This window comes from Corythoichthys intestinalis, chromosome 11, assembly GCF_030265065.1.
Source record: "Corythoichthys intestinalis isolate RoL2023-P3 chromosome 11, ASM3026506v1, whole genome shotgun sequence".
NCBI classification, from domain to species: domain Eukaryota; kingdom Metazoa; phylum Chordata; class Actinopteri; order Syngnathiformes; family Syngnathidae; genus Corythoichthys; species Corythoichthys intestinalis.
Genome location: NC_080405.1, coordinates 32,673,153 through 32,690,184, shown reverse-complemented (window position 1 = coordinate 32,690,184; position 17,032 = coordinate 32,673,153). Strand labels below are relative to the sequence as shown.

Here is a 17,032-nt window from a genome sequence, read left to right as displayed (position 1 = left end):
CAGTCCAACGTTCAAAAACAGAAACTGCGTTGAGGACATGGAATCGGAAAGCCTCTGAAGAGTGTAATCATCGGTTAACAGCAAGACATGATTGAAAATATGCAAAGCAAAGCTCAAGGAAAAAAAAGCAACGGTTACAGCCCATTGGCTTGTGGCAAGGGAGCGACTTCCCTTTGCTTTGAAAAGGAAGGGGAAAAAAATTGACAGCGTTTTATGAACTGAATTAAATGATAAAATCACATCCTCTGACACTTACAATGGAAAGCGTGGGCTAACTGACAAAAAAACAGCTGCTTATTTGTCTGGTCCTTTTCTCAACCTTTTATTAGGTTTCCGTTGCCCCGCAATGATGTGCCAACGCGTTTAAAACCCTCATCTGCTATAGCCGAACAGCTTTTCGCTCGCCAGTCATAAAATGATAGGATTCGAAAGGCTTTTCTCATGTGGGCTCAGGTGAAGGTCTTCACAAAGGAGTGGTGGCCTCGTGAATACAAATAAAAGCGGCACACAAACATGTACGCTTCTATACACAAGACATTCAATTTTAACACAGCGTAAATCTCACATATCAGTCACGTGTACAGTTTAAGGTCATTGATAAAACTTCCACTTTTATTTCATTAATTTAGAAAGGCTGAGCAAAGACAAACAAAAAATACGAGGTACAAGGAGAGGAGATTTTTAAATAAAGAAAACGGATAACTGGAAAGTTGGGCAGAAAGATGTAATCGCTCTTTTGAGACAACTCGATGACATCAATTACAGCTTGTCGTGTAGCTTTTAATATATAATGTATTTATAAAGTGGGCCATGACTTCATCTCAAGTGCAGATACGTGTTGTTCTTAGACTGTAATCCTATTAGGCATAATCTAATACGGTCATATTATGATAGCCGCATTCACATAACATAAGAATGTGACTCTGTGTGTGTGTGTATGGTGGTGGAGGTGGGAGAGGGGGGGTCCGTGGGGGTGTGCGCGTGTGTGAAACGCCGATAACCTACCAGAGAAGCAGTCACAGTTGGGGTCTATCTTGCAGTCGCAGTCTGTAGGAGCACCAGAGATAACCGATATCTCCCCATTTGTTGACACCTGTGTAGTGTTACAAAATCCATGTCACACATTACAACAAAGCAGACCATTACTAGGTGTATAATCTTGTAAGATAATGATGAGTTTTGGGATAAACTTGCTCCAAGTATGAATATAAATCGAACAATATTTAAACATGTTCACAAAGCCCCTCCTAAAGTACCTTAAAAATCTCAAATTTACAAAAATTTCGTATTTTCATGCATGCTTATCATTAAATATGAAAGCTTTTATTTTTCTAAATAATTGTAATTATTCAATATAGGTATAATGTTATATTTACTATTTTTGTTTGTGAAGGGCAAAGCTGATAAATTCACAGTCAAGTGCATGAACGTCATTTACACAATTCTCAATCCTGTTACTTACATACTTAAATCTGGATTATATAGTGTAAACGTCACATTTAATCTCTAGCGATGGTGGTCTTCAATTCCTGCCTGATCTTGAAGTATTTTATTTTTATTTTTGTCTTCAGCAACTGAAATGCATGCTTACTTGGATTTAGGTCAGGTCTTGGGCTTTGCAGAATATTCAACTTTATTTGTTCAAATCCATTGTCCAAGTGCTTAGTAGAGGTGGGAATCTTTGGGCACCTAACGATTCGATTACGATTCAGAGGCTACGATTCAATTATAAATCGATTATTGATGACACCCACCCCCCGCTATTAGCTGCTAATGTTTTGTACATTAGTTACAAAAACTATATATAAAAAAATAAATAAAAATTAAAAAAAAATTTTTTTAAAAACCTAAAACTAAAAACGACTATTTCAGTATCAAGTTAACAGTTAAAAACAATAAATAATATACTCAAATCCCCATTCTGTATCAGCTGCTTTAAACTACATTCAATTAATTTAATGTTGTCAATCAACCGTTAAAGTTGTTAAAATTGCTCCTGTTACTCCATAATTTCCCTTTTGTCTACTTACGATATGTGAAAGTTTTAAAACTATTTTAAAGATAGATTCAAGTCAATATTTTACCGATTTAGGAGTATTTTAGATAAAAAGTTAATTAGGTTCGCTTGGAAGGTTTGCTACAACAGCCTTGCAGAGAAGTGTACTGCTTTAAGATGGCGGCCGTTTACTAACGCCCGCATCTAGCTTTCTCTACATGTGCTGCTATCGCCACCATGTCTATTGTACATCTAGTCCTATATAAATATGATATCTACCTTAACATTATGTATTGTGGACGTACTTTGTAGCAGCTTTCGGCAGCAGTCAGGTATGTTGTTGTTTTTTTTTTATCTCGCGGCATGAGTTGAGCTAGAGCCGTGAGTTGAGCATTGGCATTACCCGAGGGGCCGGGTAATGACAAGCATGATGTTTAGCTACTCTCGCTCCATTCCTCATTGCGTTCTGAAGACCGCGCGGCGCGCTGAGTGTGTTTTACTTCCGCTTTACTTGACATATTTCAATAATCGGAATTTGGATGTTTGTGAATCGTTCTCGAATCTTCCACAGCCGAATCGCGAATAATCTAAGAATCGGAAATGTCGCACACCTCTAGTGCTTAGAGCCAGAAATATGGGAATTGTTTCAATATTCCGATATTTGTGGACCTGACAGTAATTCGTTTAGCTGATCCAAGTATCAAGGAACAGTAGATGTCTGATTTGAAAGCGCTGCAATTGTGTCTATAATTCTCTGTGCATGTTAAACCAATACACTGATCAAAAACAAATTGACTCATTCACTACTATGCACATTTGGTGCTTGAATTAGGACTTGCACAAAATGGAGTGCCAGCAGGTGTTGGATTGAAAGAGACACAGCTGATTTGAAATGTCTTGTGACTCGTCTATGATCACGGCTTCAAAACTATGCCCTCTACATGGAACAAGAGCTCGCAATTGATGCTTGTCACGGTTCGCTCACTGTGTTCTGTGAGTGTGCTGAGAAGAAACATCCTGTGATCGTACAGAGTCGTGCGTCTGCTTGTAAGTAGAAGTAGTCTGGGAGAGCTGTGCAATCGCTTTCGACCAGCAGGGGGTATTACCGGTTGTATGTCGCAAAACATTTCTCCAGGGATCACTATACTGTAGAATGAAATGAATAACGCACTCTAGGACGGATTTAACACCAACACAATGAATCCAATATAAAAGGTGTATGGGATTTTCTTTGTCTTTGGAAGGGTGATAATGGTAATTTTAAAGTCTGTATATAAAATTTCATCTACTCCAGCTTCTTCACACATTACTAAGACGTGCAAGTTTCCTATCATAGGTTAATCGAACGCTCTAAATTGCACATAATGTTGGTGTGGATGTGAGGGGGAAGGATAATTTGTGTATACGTGTGTGAACTCAAATACAAGTAATGAAGATAGAAATGTTGATGTTGTTTCATCTATTGGATCTTTTTAGATAGCCCTGATGAATTGGCAAATAAGTGCAAAGGCTTATTAGATCACCTTATTAGGTTTGTGTGTTTTTTCCCACTAAGAAGGTCCTATTCCCCATTGTTTATCTCATATTGCAAACATTTGTTTTTTATGGTACTCATGATGGTCTCATTTTATTCTATATTGCCTTTTAAGAATGAGCAGTATTGAGGAGTTGAGGTCGTAAAATAAATGTGAGAGGAGACTAATATTAATCTGACAGACATCACATCACAAATAAGATGGTTTGATTAATATAAGATAATTTCTACATGTCACATGTATCAAACAATACATATTCAGTGCTTTGTTGGAAGGCTTCAAAGTTTAGACGATTCCCTGGCCAACGTTTGCATGTCCCCAATAGGTTACGTGGGTTTTCTTCGCTGACTGAAGTTTCCTCTCACATTATCTATAAGTGTCCTGTTATTGGCTGGGGATCAGTTCAAGGTACATATCCACTCTACTCAGGTGGGGAAGGATCCAGCATACTAACCATCCAAGTGAGGGTAAGCAGGCCCGTCGACGGGTGGGGTGGTGGCGTATGTTGTCCCGAGCCTCAGGACCAGAGGGGCCCCTGAATGACACTTAATTTATTTTACTTTGCATTCACATATTTCTTTTTTAATTAAATCATTGTCTGATTAAATATTATGTTTTAATCGATATATACTTAACTTTAACATATTAAATGTTTCAAATATATATTTTTTCCTTTTTTTGCACAACGATACCCCCCTCCCCCCCTCCCAGAGAGAGAAGCCAGAGAATTAGGGCTAGAGTTGGCTGTGGACGATGATGTCGGTAAGTGAACAACAGCCGCTGAACGTTTACATTCGCGATCACCATGACCAAAGCCCGATTCTAGTCTGTCACCAGCCGCTTGTAGCCTATTGAGCTGTGGTATGACAAGACATGCAAGAGAAGGTGATGGAAGATCAGGGATATACAGTGAGGCAAATAAGTATTTAGTCAACCACCAATTGTGCAAGTTCTCCAACTTGAAAAGATTAGAGAGGCCTGTAATTGTCCAACATGGGTAAACCTCAACCATGAGAGACAGAATGTGGAAAAAAAACCAGAAAATCACATTGTTTGAGTTTTAAAGAATTTATTTCCAAATTAGAGTGGAAAATAGGTATTTGGTCACCTACAAACAAGCAAGATTTCTGGCTGTCAAAGAGGTCTAACTTCTTCTAACGAGGTCTAACCAGGTCTAACAAGGCTCCACTCCTTACCTGTATTAATGGCACCTGTTTTACCTCCGTATCGGTATAAAAGACACCTGTCCACAAGCTCAGTCAGTCAGACTTCAAACTCCACAATGGCCAAGACCAAAGAGCTGTCGAAGGACACCAGAGACAAAATTGTAGACCTGCACCAGGCTGGGAAGACTGAATCTGCAATAGGTAAAACGCTTGGTGTAAAGAAATCAACTGTGGAAGCAAGTATTAGAAAATGGAAGACATACAAGACCCATGATAATCTCCCTCGATCTGGGGCTCCATGCAAGATCTCACCCCGTGGCATCAAAATGATAAGAACGGTGAGCAAAAATCCCAGAACCACACCGGGGGACCTAGTGAATGACCTAGAGAGCTGGGACCACAGTAAAAAAGGCTACTATCAGTAACATTATGCGCCGCCAGGGACTCAAATCCTGCACTGCCAGACGTGTCCCCCTGCTTAAGAAAGTACACGTCCAGGCCCGTCTGCGGTTCGCTAGAGAGCATTTGGATAATCCAGACGAGGACTGGGAGACTGTGGTATGGTCAGATGAAACCAAAATAGAACTTTTTGGTAGAAGCACAGGTTCTCGTGTTTGGAGGAGAAAGAATACTGAATTGCATCCGAAGAACACCATACCCACTGTGAAGCATGGGAGTGGAAACATCATGCTTTGGGGCTGTTTTTCTGCAAAGGGACCAGGACAACTGATCTGTGTAAAGGAAAGAATGAATGGGGCCATGTATCGAGACATTTTGAGTGAAAATCTCCTTCCATCAGCAAGGGCATTGAAGATGAGACGTGGCTGGGTCTTTCAGGATGATCTCAAACACACAGCCAGGGCAACAAAGGAGTGGCTTCGTAAGAAGCATTTCAAGGTCTTGGAGTGGCCTAGCCAGTCTCCAGATCTCAACCCCATAGAAAATCTGCGGAGGGAGTTGAAAGTCCGTGTTGCCCAACGACAGCCCCAAAACATCACTGCTCTAGAGGAGATCTGCATGGAGGAATGGGCCAAAATACCAGCAACAGTGTGTGAAAAGCTTGTGAAGAGTTACAGAAAACGTTTGGCCTCCGTTGTTGCCAACAAAGGGTACATAACAAAGTATTAAGGGGAACTTTTGGTATTGACCAAATACTTATTTTCCACCATGATTTGCAAATAAATTCTTTAAACCTCAAACAATGTGGTTTTCAGTTTGTTTTTTTTTTTTTTTCCCCACATTCTGTCTCTCATGGTTGAGGTTTACCCATGTTGAAAATTACAGGCCTCTCTAATATTTTCAAGTGGGATAACTTGCACAATTAGTGGTTGACTAAATACTTATTTGCCCCACTGTATGTTAGTCTGTCCGGAGCAGGTGCGTGAGGCTGAAAATACTCTGGTCCGGTCGCTGGATTTATCTTGGGTTTACAACCCACTGTGTATTATAGTAAACGCTAATACGAAGCACACTGGTACAGACGTGCACACACGTAGTACACTGCTACACATTTTCTTCTCTTTAACCAGTGACTGTAGCCTGAGTAGCGCGACCCTTCAGTAAAATGAAAATAATAAAAAACTACCAACGCTCCACCATATCATAGGGCATGCTTAACAACCTAGCCATGCTCTCCATTGAGCGTGAGCTTGCTCAAAAACTGTATTTCACTGATGTTATAAATGACTTTTCTGTCAAAAAATCTAAGCTCATCACTGTCTGAGGGCTTGATAACGCCAGGGATGTAGAGGGGGCAGGCATGGTGGATGTTTAGTTATGCTGTTTTGTTGTTTATCAGGCAGGCATAGCACTCTCAGTTGTATTGTATTGTAGCCTACATGGGACAATAGATGGAAATTTTTTGTTTATAATGTGTCACATCAAATTATGGTCTGTTAAATTTAACTGTCGATCTCAAATTAAATAATTTGAAAATTTACACTGTCATTGCTTGCAAAGCGTTAAAAGTACTGCGTATGTTGTCGTGTCAAGCCGGTGGCAGGGGTGGGGTGGGGTGGTGGGGGGGGCCCTATATTGGTCTCTTGTCCCTGGGCCCCTGCAAGTCTGTTGACAGCCCTGAGGATAAGTGTTAGAGAAGAAGGATGAGTTGATTTGGATGAAGGTGCAATCCAATAGAAGTCTTCATGAGAGAGTTTATGGTAGCTTTGGTTGGCGCAAAAAAATGATTGAAGTAAATTAACAAGATGTGAGAAAAGTAACGGTCGAAACACTATTTATTGTGTGATCTATACTGGCAGATGTTTTCCATCGCAAAGACACCCGAAGCCTTTTCACTGCTTGATCAGTATCCTGGAACTATTGATTGAGCCCAGCGGGCTGTATCTTTGTTGGTGCTGGAGCTTAATTTTAAGGAAGTGTTAGGTTGTAAAAAGGCTGAATTTAAGCAAAAAGCTGTAAAATGACAAAATCAAATGCAACAATTTGATTAACAATGCTCAACAACATGATCATTGTAGCAATGCATAGATTAGAAACTTAAATGAAATTGAAATTTTTAGGAGCAGGCTGTCAAAACATCAAACATTGGAATGAATTGTTTTACTGAGGATGTTACCTGTTGAATGCGATTGATGCGTCTCTCATCAGTCTCAGCGATGAAAAGGGTACCCAAGTGTGAAACGGCGATGGCCTTGGCAGCTTCCAAAGTGGCCCGAACTGCAGCTCGACTCATTAAATGATGGTCAATACCTGGTACCTGGCAGTGGATGGGACGGCCAGCGACAATACGCACCTGAAGAGTCTCCGATACCTATTAAAAAACCATGTTAGCTATGAAAAGATCTGGTAGAATAAAAAAGTCTTTCAGAATTTCAGCTGACGTGATGGATACTAATCACAAACAAATGGATGATTGACTTTGAATCAAAAGGGAAAGTGTAACTGTATTCTCTACATTGCAGGTAGTTCTTTATTTCCAGAGGAAATTGCAAGCCAGTGTCAAAGGACACCGTGATTACTTTTGTTCTTTGCAAGGGCCAAGGGAACAAGGGTCAGAGAAAGTGTACCAGTTGGAGGAATTTATTGTCTTTTATTAACCGTGCAAGGCAGCACATTATTGCTTTTTAATTAAGCATGAAATGTTCTATAAATAAGTAAATCATTTATACTGAAGCTCCCTTCACATGGGTACAGTATCAGATCGGTTGAGCTGACTCTGAGGTGATCCCAATGCTCTGCGGCAGTTGAATTGTAAAATCACTTGTTTTGTCAATGGCATTACAGAATCATATTAACCCTCTTTATGTTGACCATGGTAGTGTAACGTATAACTCATTTTAAGAGTTTTTAACTGAAAACCAAACCAAAGACATTCAACCATTCACAACTATAGTTCCAATCTTGTTGCTATTTTAGCACGACAATGTAGTGCGATGGTTATTTTGAGACCATCTTGTCTGACATGACTTATATTTTATCATGAGAGGCAATCTACTTTTGGCTGACGCTTTGATATCAAAGTGAGTGACAAACAAAAGCACAGCTTCTTGAATGACAGCTTTATTGTTGAGCATTTCTTCAGCAGGGAACAGGATTTTCCCTTCATTTTACGTTACTCGTATCACTCACTGAATACAGATAAAGTCACAACAAGGCAGATCGCAAGAAATAATTCATGTTTTCCAAGCATCCCGCCCCCCAAAAATAATGCAGAGGAACACAATGTAGAATACATCAACTGTCTATTGCCTTGTATACCGTACTTTGTATGTGTATGTGTGTGTACCTGTAACACAATGTTGTTGTCCAGGATGTAGAGGGAGTTGTCCAAAGGGTTAATAGCCAAATCTGTTGGCCACTCCAAACGCACCTACATAAGCACACACAGACATACAGTTTATGTTCTACAGTACAGTTTTATTCATGGACACAACAGCCTTGGCAGTGGCAGTGACCCTCATGTGTCAGTTACAGGTTATAGGAATGCAATCTGCTTAATAACATAGCATTAGGCCGCCTGGCCCTTCCCGCACAAGCAAAGGTCAGCGTCAGGCAGGGAGCATTCCCCACATTTATTCAACAGCCAAAACTGCCCACTCTCTGTGGCGATTCAAATGTCAGCCAATAACCACGATTTCCACATTCTAAAATAGTGAAACCAGCTTGCTATCACTGTGGGGGTCAAAGACAGACAAAGCTGCAGTGGAACACACGCAAAGACACAATCACACACAAACTGGGGTCTTTGTCTGTGGAGATTTGTCAGATGGATGAGAGAGGAGATTGATGACTGTGGAGAGGGATTGGTAAATAAATGGATCATGTTAAATTGCTACTGACATGTCCAATTATAGGCTCTGTCAAATGAGAAAGAAGAGATTTCAGTCTGAAATCCCGTTTTAATGGGTAAAGAAATTAATCAAGCAGGGCTCATCCTGTCTTGAGATAAAAATGGACACACACCAGATCTCTGCTCATGATACTGAACTTTGAGCAGACAAACGTGACTGCATACTGAATACAAAGAGACTGGCCAGAACAATGTCTGTCAATGAGAGCTCAAACTTCGTCAAATCATTATGAAAGCGCTATAATGAAAGGTTGTTGTCACTCTCTGTTGAATGGATTTTTTTCAGAGCAAAGTTTCAACCACTTAACAAGGCACACATGTACGTTTCATTTAACATAAAATGTGACGCTGTGGCTGATTTTAGCTCAACTGTATTCAAAGACGAAGCTTTGAAGTGCTGCAAACTACTACGAAAAAACCCACAAACTCAAGCTCTGCTTCCTGAGGAAAAGGTTTACAAGGTAGTAATTAAATTGTACAGAAAAAGACAAAAATACATTTCATCCATGTATTCAACCAATGAATAATTCCAGAGTGTGTCTTAATAAGTGATTCTGCAGATTTCAAAATAAGCAATTCTGTTACAAAAAAAGTTGAATTAAAAATTCCATTGCAAACAGTTGAATTAAAATTTTTAGGGGTTTTTTTAGATACACAATCCCACAGTCAGAAAGCATGAGCGAGTTTTGACGGAAAAATTATACAACCGGTGTCACAACAATTTGCCCTGTATTTCAAAACGAAACTGCATGTTTTCCATTTAGATATACAGTGGTACCTCTACATTCGAAGTTAATTCGTTCAAGGACCAAGTTTGTTAGTCGAAATGGTCGTATGTCGAGCAGGATTTTCCCATAAGAATACATTATAATTCCATTCACTTATTCCACAGCCCGAAAACCTACACTAAATCCTTAATAAATATTGCTGGTACTGTTGCAAATAGCAGATTGAGCAAAACAAATAAATTGTGAATAAAAATTGAAATAATAATCTAATAATAGTAATAATTCCTGTAATATTGCAACGAATCGGGTTGTAATGTGGCGAATGTGTTTGCGTGGGGTACCTGAACGCATCTCGTTGCTGACTTGACAGAGTGAGATGGGACTTTTTAACTTTCACTTTGTTAAACTGCGGGGGACAGTAGGCGTGTGGTGTTGCACAAGTTGATGGAATAATGATTAGAAACCTGAAGAAGCTGGTGATTTCTTTGGCGATGTTACCACAATAATAATTGTCCCCTTAACTGCGGTATTATCGAGCCAGTACACGGATGTGCACGCGATCCTCATATTTTTCTATTATTTCCATCTTCATTTCAAGGGTAAGCAATGAGCATCACCTTTTTGCTTCATTTCACCACCTGCACTAACATTATTAGAACCGATGTTGATTGCTTTCACAAGAAAATCTGCTGTACGTCCATCTTGGGGGAAAATAAAGAAACTGCGGCGCTGTCAAAGATTGTTGTATTTTGAGCATGTCGTGGGATGTAGAAACAAACGGCGAGTCAAAATTTACTAAAATGTGTGATGTCGAAAAAAATCGTGTGTCGAAGCGATCGGATGCATAGGTACCACCGTACAATGATCCATCGCTACTTCGCGCTTCAAATTTCACGCCTTCAGTCGATCGCTGATTTTTTTCAAGTAAAAAAAAAAAAAAGAAAAAAATACAGATGAGCTGTCCCGAGCCGATCCCGTAGTCTCACTCACCTTCCCTCCCTGCTCTTTGTTCGTCAGGCAGTGCACGTGCAATGGCGTTGCTTATTAAAGTTAACGATAAATAACAGATGTTTGAGTTTGATGTTGCCAGGGACACGAACTTCAAAGCGCCGCATGCGTCAATCATTGTTTAATTTGTTAAACAGTTTCTATGGCAACTCATTGTGTGTAAGTGAGCAGCTTGAGCGGATTTGAATGGACTCACTCAATGAAGCATTTAATAAAGTAAGTAAATAAGTATTTTCTACTACGTTATTCTAGTTTAAAAATATCGGTGGGACGATAACATTTTTAAAACTTGAAGTGCCATAAAAAAACATTTATTAAAATATATTTGTATACATTTTTTTAATTATACTTTGGGAAAAAAAAATGTTTTATATGTATCTCTTTCCAATGCTAAATCTTAACAAGTACATTGAACATACAAAAAAAAATGTGTGTGTTCAATGTATTGTATATGTATGTTCAATGTATTTATTTTTTTTGGGGGGGTGGGGGGTTGCGCTTGCGCTACTTCACGGTTTTTCACTTATCGCAGCAGGTTCTGGTCCCCATTAACCGCAAAAAACGAGGGATCACTGTAATCCCCCTGCAGTCTCGGGCACTTGAAATTATGCCTAATTATCAACTACCGTTAAATAGTTACTAATTATTACGAAACAAACAAACAAAAAAAACAGTAGCCATTTGCCTAAAAGAAAACTTAAAAATAGCAAAGTCTTAAAATTGTGTGAACCTATCACAATTTGACCTTATAAAGGAAAATAGAACCCTTTGAATAATATGCACAGTGTTGCTTTGTATGCAGAAACAGCACTTCAATTTCGCCAAAAAACCATCACCCCTGAAATTGTACACTACTGTTTACAAAACAAAGTGTTTTAATTCTAAAGTCAGTTTGACTTTGCACTAAAACTCGTGCCAACAATCTGCTGTTTATTTGGAATAAATTAGCTTGCTCGTGTTTGTCAAGTCAAACAGCTACAGAAGTTTTGATCAATATTGCTGCCAGTTTGAGGTCAGTGCAGTTTACAAGAGCAAACACAGATGGAGGATGATGACGGTCAGATGTGCTGCAGAGGATGATGACTAACAGGAGGATTGAACTGGCCTCTTTAAAGACATGCAATGGCATCTCTGGAGAGTCACCTGGCCTGAAGAGTCATACACACACTCAGGCTCTTACAACGCAGTGTGCAGTGTGCTTGCGTGTGTTCGTGCAGAGATCGCACTTCATCTATAATTCATCCGCAGCTCTAATAGGCCTGACATAAGTCAGCAGTGTGATCTGAAGGCTGGCTGATCAAATTAGTTGCCTTTGGTCTACACCAGATACTGTCACACACACACAGAGACGCACACGTGCACCCACGCACGCATTAATAAAGTCACAAGAAGTTTCTCATCAGAAGTTTCTTTAGGGGAAGTTGGGCTATTTGAAATAAGGCAGAAAACTCAAAATGCCATTTTTTTGGTCAATTCCTTTATTTATTCACTTTATTGTTTTTATTTGTTTTTCTTTTTTTTCCAAATTCAAATAATACACATGATTATAAAGCACACATGTTAAAATCTCAACTACAAGTGAATTTGGGGCTACTTACTCTAAATGTAAAAATGATGAAAAAAGTTTCAATTTTAAAACAAATCTTTTTTTTAATTGCAATTTTTTTGCAAGTGAAAGTAAAGAACTAAACAATAAAACTATCCCGAATGCAATAATGTGTGCAGTGGCATAAACAAAACAAAACAAAACAAAACAAAACAAAACAAAACAAATAAGAAAAATAAAAAATAAAATAAAATAAAATAAAATTACATATACTCCGTTACATTTACTTGAGTAATTTTTTGAGAAAAATGTATTTCAAGAGTAGTTTTGCTAAGCTAAAGCTATACTTTTTACTTTTACTTGAGTAGACTCATGATGAAAAAAAAAAAAAACGCTACTCTTACTCCGCTAATTTGGGCTACACAAGAGTGGTTACATTTTTCCTCGTTATTCTACATATGAAATGGTAAATGGTGTTATACTTATATAGCGCTTTTCCACCTTTCAAGATTTATTTATTTTTTTATTTTGCCAGCGATGGCAAGAGTAGAGACTACCGATTTCACCAATGAGACGTTGCAACAATAATCACATAACTCAGTTATACCAATCAGACGCAAGCTTGCCGTTCCATCTTCACGCCAGGCTGTTCAATCATGTGGTGTCTTTAAAGCAATGTAAAAAAAAAAAAAAAAGTATTTGATATAGAGCACTGCCCTAAACATGACTTGAAAGTGCGGATTTTAACCTCTCTCCCATTTTTTATTTGGCACCGATTGACCTCGGAAAACTGGAGATATGATCCTTTTAATTTCAAAATCATAATTCTGAAGGAACTCTTCACTATTCAAACTAGGAACTATTTTCTCCATCAGAGGGCACTCATCCTTTTTGGACGAATAATGCTTCATTTATGTTAATTTTTTTTCTCTCGTCGGAATTATTATTATTATTTGTATTTCTTTGGCTTAATGTGGCCATGTAATGGGTTACCGTACAGTATCATTATAACAACAGTCCATATAGATAACTCTATGCTCAGAAAAAAATACCATTGTCTAAATAAAAAAACAAAATCCAACAAAAATCTAAGCATTTACTCACAATGTTACTCATTACTTGAGTATTCTTTTTACAAAATACTTTTTTTACTTGTACTTGAGTAAATTTTTGGATGACTACTTTTACTTTTACTTGAGCAATATTATTTTGTAGTAACGCTACTCTTACTTGAGTAAAATTTTTGGCTACTCTACCCACCTCTGCTGGTAGATACATGCAAGCAGGTGAATACTAAAGAAAGTTCATGCACTGTTTTGTGCACGAGATAGTTAAAACCAATTACCACGGTTCCTGCAGATCCCTTTAGAATGGTTCCCTTACATCTCACACAAAAACATCGCTGTGTGGAAACGCACACAGTAACCACACACGACCAGAGCTTTGTCACTCTGCTTGGACGTTGCTGTAGAAAAACCAAACGGGCAACCTCATGACCTCTTATAAATGAAGCAGCAACTTAAATGTGTCCGCATAACTCATGTAGAGTGTCCATCCCGAACCTCAATTTTTTTGTGTTAAGTGCAGGCCAGTGGAATGAATTACAAAATTTAGTGCTTTCAAATTTATCGCGTTAACGGGTGGTAATTAATTTTTTAATTAATCACGTTAAAATATTCGACGCATTTATCGCATGCGCGGAATGACCCGCTCATGCATTGCCTCAGACAGATTACAATGACGCCGTTTTTATGCACAATGAGAGCTAAGAGGCAAAGAAAGGCGAGTGGACACAGGCGTTCATTGACCTATCTCTCGAAAAAAATAATGTTCATTCCCAATCAAAATAGCTATGCAAAATACACATAAAACTTACACAGACTTTGGTCAAACTCTATTCAAACATTTCGTTTAGCTCAACAAATTCACTGGATGGCAATATTTAGTCACAATATACCGTAATTTCCCGAATATAAGGCGCACCCGTGTATAATGCGCACCCCAAATTTACTTGTAAAATCTAGGGAAAAATATTGTACCCGTTTATAACGCGCACCCTAATTTTAGCAACAATAAATAGAAGAATACAAGAAAACAGAGCTCATGTACAGATACAGAAATGTCATTTTACTGACTGGTGAAACACAGCACAAGCATAGCATATTGGTAGTTCAAAACATTACCATAAACTGACAATATTTACGGTAATAATACGATTTGACAACTTCTCCAGCTTACCAGAATCTAGGAGAAAACAAAACAGATGTGACTTTTCTTTTAAAGGCTGCTGTATAACTTGCTCGTTTCATCATGATGAATAAATGTTTCTTCCATGGATTGATACGGTAAAATGAAAGTGAGAACGTAAGTCGGAAATCCGTGAGAGCTCATCGCTATGACCACGACAGTAATAGGAACTATTGTTATTTGGGATTGAGTTTCCTGAGGGACAGTTATAGTTGACGGACACAGGAAGTCTGTGTGCTTACATTATGGTCAGAGTTGCGGAGCTGCAATAAACGTTGACTCAAATGAGTTCAAGAAACTAAATTCCGTGCTTTATGAAGAGTAAAAAAAGCAGAATTTAACACAGACGAAATCATTCGGCCGATTAGAGTGAAGTATTACCGAAACAAAATGGTGACGTCACGTACCGTAATGGTCGGCAACGGGTCGCCGCATACGTTTCTTCAACACAACGTGGCCGTGTCAATAAAAAAAAATCGGTTTATATATATATGTAATATATATATATTTCTGTCTCCATCCATGTACCCGTTTATAATGCGCCCCATGATTTTACAAGTTGATTTTGGGGAAAAAAAGTGCGCGTTATATTCGGGAAATTACGGTACATACTATCAGAGGACTCGTACGTTGTGAAGCCAGCACTCAAATGACCGTAAAGTACAGTGGAAACAGGGAACTTCGACGTCAGTCGAGGGACAAAACACACTCATTGGCTTGATTACTAAGTAATTTAAAACTCGCCATTGACACCTTGTGGTGTATTTCAATCACTACCTTACGTGGTTAAAGACACTGTGGAAGAACGGCAGGGAGCCCATGAGACATCACCGCTCGGCGACGTCAACAATGGCGAGCTACAAGCTTATTTTTTGATTGAAAATTATACAAATTTTATTAAAATGAAAACATTAAGAGGGGTTTTAATATAAAATTACTATAACTTGTACTAACATTTATCTTTAACAACTACAAGTCTTTCTATCCGTGGATCCCTTTAACAGAAAGAATGTTAATAATGTTAATGCCATCTTGTGGATTTATCAATACTTATGTAAAGTATGTTGAATGCATATATCCGTCTTGTGTGTTTGCTTTCCATTCCAACAATAATTTACAGAAAAATATGGCATATTTTAGAGATGGTTTGAATTGCAATTAATTATGGTTAATTTTTTAGCTGTGATTGACTCGATTAAAAATTTTAATTGTTTCACAGCCCTAATAATATTATACTATTGATAATAATGTGCTGAGTTAATTGATGCCCGCGGCTGCGATATTTCGGAATGAAATGCGACTGACATCCATGCTGGTTGCCTGCAACTCGATCAAATTCATTGTGTTACACCACCTGCACAGTCCAACAGTTAAGAGTTTACCTGACTTATATCCATACGTGCATCACAGCTTAGCGGTTGCGTTGACATCAGTCCATTGGAGCCAATCACAGTGGACAGGAAACCCCTTTCATTAATCTTCTGAATGGTGGTGCCATCAACAAAGTACACAACACCCTTTTTATCCACTGCAATACCTGGTGGTTGAGAAAGAGAGACAAAATTAGCTTAAAAATGAGAAAAAGAAACAAATTGAGGGTAAGGGAGCAAAAATAAAAATAAAAAAGAAAGGTGAGCGAGAGCAACAAGGAGGAGTGAGGGAGACAAGATGGGTAAAGTCAAGAGACGGGAGATGGGACTTGAGAGCAGCATCCAATTCAGTTAGACATTCAGCTCAGCTAGTGACTGTCTTATCACACACACTGCACTGCAGAAATGTAATTATATTTCCATCCCAAAGACCACTAAAGGGATTAGAACAATACAATTGCAGGAAGAGCTTATTCGTCACATTTAGACGTGAGCAGGGTGCTGCAGTGAACTTTTGACATTTGATGCCTGCAAATTTACATTAAAATTGTTCACCCACGAAGTACCCACACATGTATTTTTGCAACACCTACTGTACATTAACTGATTTGCTCATGTGTGTTTGAGTGTTTCTATCAACAGTGCATAGTTGAACTCTCCTTCCACTCATGCACTGCAGCAGGAAGTGAGAGCAAGGCAAGTCGAGGTATTAAAGGTCAAAGCAGACAATGAATCATATGTAATGGATGAGGAGCGACCTCCTCCTCCAAGAGCCCCACCCCAACCCGGTCTCATCTTCATACAGAAAATTGGCCCTTTGACTCGACTCCTCAGCAATATTCTGTGACTCAACCCTCACCTCTTATTCTGCGGCTTCACCGTGATTGCTCCCATACTACACTTGCGACAGTCAGTCATATTTCAAAGTTCCTTGGTGCCATCTCTAATGTACGCTGCCCTCTGCTGAGCTGTTTAAAAATAGATTTGGTGTATGGTTTATCATTAAGTCATAGCAAGTTTTTATCCATATTCCTTTATCACACTCATGCCTCAAAGGACTTCACTGAGACATGCCATATTTAGGCTGAATGAACTAGGGGAAATTCAATCACAAGGTAAAGCATAAA

General features: G+C 38.7%; 1 protein-coding gene across 1 annotated transcript in view; it reads right to left on the bottom strand.

Moving 5' to 3' along the window:
• tenm1 (teneurin transmembrane protein 1) overlaps positions 1-17,032 on the bottom strand; it is a 348,630-nt gene that overhangs the window by 48,470 nt on the left and 283,128 nt on the right. Inside the window, exons 23-26 of the mRNA XM_057850586.1 lie at positions 15,918-16,072; positions 8,443-8,526; positions 7,273-7,467; positions 1,006-1,093 (exon numbers count right to left, since the gene is read on the bottom strand). Of these exons, the coding sequence (XP_057706569.1) occupies positions 1,006-1,093; positions 7,273-7,467; positions 8,443-8,526; positions 15,918-16,072 (522 nt within the window). The remainder of the gene's footprint in view (positions 1-1,005; positions 1,094-7,272; positions 7,468-8,442; positions 8,527-15,917; positions 16,073-17,032) is intronic.